This window comes from Notothenia coriiceps, unplaced genomic scaffold (assembly GCF_000735185.1).
Source record: "Notothenia coriiceps isolate Sejong01 unplaced genomic scaffold, NC01 NC01_scaffold00038195, whole genome shotgun sequence".
NCBI lineage: Eukaryota > Metazoa > Chordata > Actinopteri > Perciformes > Nototheniidae > Notothenia > Notothenia coriiceps.
In genome coordinates this window covers 17,171-21,318 of record NW_011370896.1, presented here as the reverse complement: position 1 = coordinate 21,318, position 4,148 = coordinate 17,171, and the positions used below count along the sequence as shown (strand labels likewise).

Here is a 4,148-nt window from a genome sequence, read left to right as displayed (position 1 = left end):
ATGATTACCAGCTCGTGTCTTTCACATCCTTACTCTTACTTTTAGGGATGTCCCGATCACCTTTTTTTGCTCCCGATCCGATTCCGATCATTTGATTTTGACAATTTGCTGATACCGATTTTTCCCGATCCGATCTTTATGCAATGCATTAAGAGAAAAAAAAGAAAAAAGCATTCAAGTTGTCCCTTAAGGTTATTTTTTTATTTAAATTGGATATTCTATCCAACATGGATATAGCTTCTTTCTTTCACAGCAGCATTGGATCAGTTCAGTTGTGCAGCATTGGATCAAAACAAAATAAAGCTTTCAGTACTCGTTAGCTTACTGCTACAATTAGACACTGCGCCCACTCTGTTGCCAGATTTGAGAGGAATAAGCAGGTCTATGAAAACAAGCCCCAAAGAAGCAACACATACATGATGTTCTGTAATTTGAAACCAAAACTAAGGCCTCAGGATGACTTTAAGACTTGAACATGGTCATTTTTATTTTGTAACATTGAATACAAAATGTAAAAAAAGTATTTAAAAAAAATTAATTAAAATAAATCCCGATCCCCGATTTTTTTCTCCCGATTCCGATCTTTTGAAAATCGCGTGATCGGCTCCGATCCCCGATCACGTGATCGGATCGGGACATCTCTACTTACTTTCCCTCTTCTTGGGCACAGGGAAGGCCAGAATACTCTCATATGGAAAATATTGAATGTTTTTGTGGTGTGGCTAGAAAGGCTTTCATTATTGCTATGTTGGAAATACTTAATTGCTTCAGTTTCAAATCACATGATAACCAAATCAGTATGTGCTCGTCTTGCTTCGCTCAACTATCTAGATGTGGTTATTTTGTATTACTTTGTCGTCCTTCTCAATGTGTGTTGCCTGTACTCTTTGATGAGATGTTTTTATACAGTCTATGTATGGAAACAGTTTCCCCTCTTTTTGTTGTGGTGGTTGTTTTCTTGGAATCTATAATCAATCTTCTTTTGCAGATTTGATTTCCCAGTGGACCTTGCTTGCCTGGTTGTCTATGTTTCAGGCTCTGATTTGTTTGTTCTGTCCTTGTGCGCTAAACAGAAATTCTCCGTTGGCATCAAGGATATTTCATCTCATATTCCCCCATCTGTTTCTTGTTTACTTTATAGACGTCCGGCCGGTTGATTCACAAAGTCGGCTCCCTGACACCCCCCTCGTCGCCAAAGATGGCCCCTAAGAGCGGCCACCGACGCATATTGAGCGATGTCACTCACAGCGCCGTGTTCGGGGTCCCAGTCAGCAAGTCCACCCAGCTCCTGCAGGCGGCCGCAGCTGAGGCCAGTCTCAACAAGTCCAAGTGAGCAGAAAGAAGTCCCTTCAGTGATCTGAGGATGAACTGTCCTTTCATTGCACTGACTGAGTGAGCTGAAAGGGGGAATAGACGGTCCATTCATTTGACATGACGGAGGATAAACAACCCTTTTACTTCCTACGGCCTCCAGCTTAGGAAGAATCACTCAATTGAGTCTTTAAATAGCTCTGCTCACTCTCTAGTAGGGCTGCTCAATACATCGTATTTTAATCGCGATTAGGATTATGGCTTGCAGCGATTACGAAAACAACGTAATCGAAATAAAACGATTATTTTTTTATTATTATTATTAATAATTATTATTATTTTCTTTTTTGGGTTTTTCAGTTGAATTATACTTAAAGTTCAGGGTAATCAACTGTTAAAAACATACTGTTCACATTTTTTTTCTCCAATAAATGGATGTTTTCAAAGTCAATGAATAATCGCATCTAATAATCGCAATTACAATGATTGACCCAAATAATCGAGATTATGATTTTTGCCATAATCGAGCAGCCCTACTCTCTAGTATTTGCATACATCAGTAAGCCAGTGTCCACATCACATTTCCCTGTGCAACATGTTTACGTTTACTCCTCTGTGCACTGCAGATCAGCCAGCACGACTCCCTCCGGCTCCCCCTGCTCGTCCCAGCAGAGCGTCTATCAACCAGGTGATTCTGACGCCAAACCCACCCCAACTGCAGCCAACAATCAGCCCAGCTGGAACCCCTTTGGGGACGATAACTTCTCCAAGCTCACAGCAGAGGAGCTGCTCAACAAAGACTTTGCAAAGCTAGCCGAGAGTAAGTGCAACTCGTTCAGTGCGACTTCACACCGGTACATATTGGTGTGGTCTAAAGATAATCACTTGTTTGTTGTCTGCTTGTTCACAGCTGCTGCGCCAGGAGAGAAGGTCACGGGCTCCAATGAAAGTCTCATATCCGGGATCAATGCTTTTCCTGGTAAGTCTTTGCCTAATTCTTTCCAGGATGCCGTCTCACTCGGTCATGAAGCGGACATTAAGAGTGGAGGAACCCTTCTTTCTTCATTGTGACTTCTTTGTGTTGCTGTCCTTGCGGATGTCTACATTTGTCATGAAAGTAAAAACATTAGCATATGGCTTCTTACCCCCTAGTCCCCACCTGCTTTCTCTTTTCTGTTGTTCATGCTTTCACGTTCCCTCATTTGTTCTTCATCTTTACTCACTGTGCAATGTAAAGCTGAACGACCGTCAGACATCATGAGTGCAGGTTCAGCGGTGTTGACAGTCCCGGACTCTTTTAATCCCCTCTCCCTCTCTGACACCGCAGGTAAATCTCCTACATCACACAAACGAGTCGTGGCTTTTTGATATTCTCAGACCTTAAATAAATATATTCTTAGAGCTCATGATTAATTTTTCTTATTTACTGAAGTAGTTTCCTGGATATCACACTTCCCGGAGGTTAGTTTATGAGTGCTAGTTGTGTGGTTTGGATTTGTACCCAGTCCTATCTTGTTGACATAGCATCCAGCCTCACAGTGGCTCCTTGTCAGCACCATGAATACAGGCCGAGGCTGCAGCTCAAACGCATCTCAATTGCAAATCTGTGCTTTGGCTGTTGCTTGGTAACGCAAAGGACAAATTCACCTTTGTTAATTGGATTGCTTTACTGCTGGTGGAAGCTGCTTAACAGTGCGACAAAGACTGAGAGAAAGTTAAGCATGCTGCCTTGTTAAAGTGATGATCTAAGCTTTTTACGTTGTCCTCTGTTTATTCCTTTAGTCCTTTTGGAAGTGCATTCTTCTTCACTGTGCAACCTCCTTTTTGTATTTACTGTTTAAAGCCACAACTGAGAGGATGAAAATGTCGAGGCTATTACATAATGAGGGTGCGGTTAATCTTCTCCACCCAGACTAAGCTGGATGCACACAAACACAGTCTGACTCTTGCTAATGGAGCGGAGCGGGATTAATTAGCAGCGGTTTCCATAACTACTAGGGATGTAACGATACCTAAAACTCACGGTTCGATAATATCGCGATAACAAGTCCACGGTACGATATTTATCGCGATATTGAAGAATAAAGAAAAAATGTATTTACTTTTTTTTGTTTTTACTTGAAATAATGTTCTTTATTAAATAATAAATCAAATTTGTATAACAGCATTTTAGTAGGATTGTAGTATTTTAAAGTGAAAAAAACTCTCTTGCCTGGTACTGATGTTGCTGGGACAAAGAGATATGCTTTGGCCATGGGTGACAGCAGTGGGTCAAACTGTGCATTGTCTCTCCACCACTTCAAAAACAATACAGTTTTTGCCAAGAAGGTGAGGCTTATTGACAGGGCGAGATATAAATATACTGTTGGTACTTGTCAATGTCTCTAGGTGTGTACATGTAGCCCTGTAAATACCATGTCCTTTTGTGTTATCTGTAGTTTTCTGTTCATGTTGTAACCTACTTGCTGCCATGTTGGACAGGTCTCCCTTGAAAAAGAGATCACCAGGACCACCTGGTTAAATAAAGGTTTAATAAAAAAAAAAACGCAATAGATTTTCTCAGTCTCACGACGGTATAGAGACACTTATTTATCGCGATATTCGATATATCGTTACATCCCTAATAACTACTCTTCGGTATTAAATAATAAAGCATATTTTACAGACATTTTAATATAAATATGTTTCATATTGACTTTAATTGGAATTAGCTTTTTGGCATTACGCATTTCTAAAAGATTTTAATAAGTGTTGGCCTCTTTCCAATAGTGCAGGGGGCAAAGGGTCACATCTGCTGTGCCATTATCTGAGCCAACACATTCCTTGCCCCCCCCCCC

The 4,148-nt window shown here is 40.9% G+C and overlaps 1 protein-coding gene across 1 annotated transcript in view; it reads left to right on the top strand.

The window, feature by feature from the left end:
* The window catches only part of LOC104968020 (AP2-associated protein kinase 1-like), a 27,124-nt gene that overhangs the window by 12,273 nt on the left and 10,703 nt on the right, over window positions 1–4,148 (top strand). Inside the window, exons 7-10 of the mRNA XM_010797557.1 lie at window positions 1,142–1,329; window positions 1,938–2,131; window positions 2,222–2,290; window positions 2,549–2,638. Coding sequence (XP_010795859.1) covers window positions 1,142–1,329; window positions 1,938–2,131; window positions 2,222–2,290; window positions 2,549–2,638 — 541 coding nt within the window. The remainder of the gene's footprint in view (window positions 1–1,141; window positions 1,330–1,937; window positions 2,132–2,221; window positions 2,291–2,548; window positions 2,639–4,148) is intronic.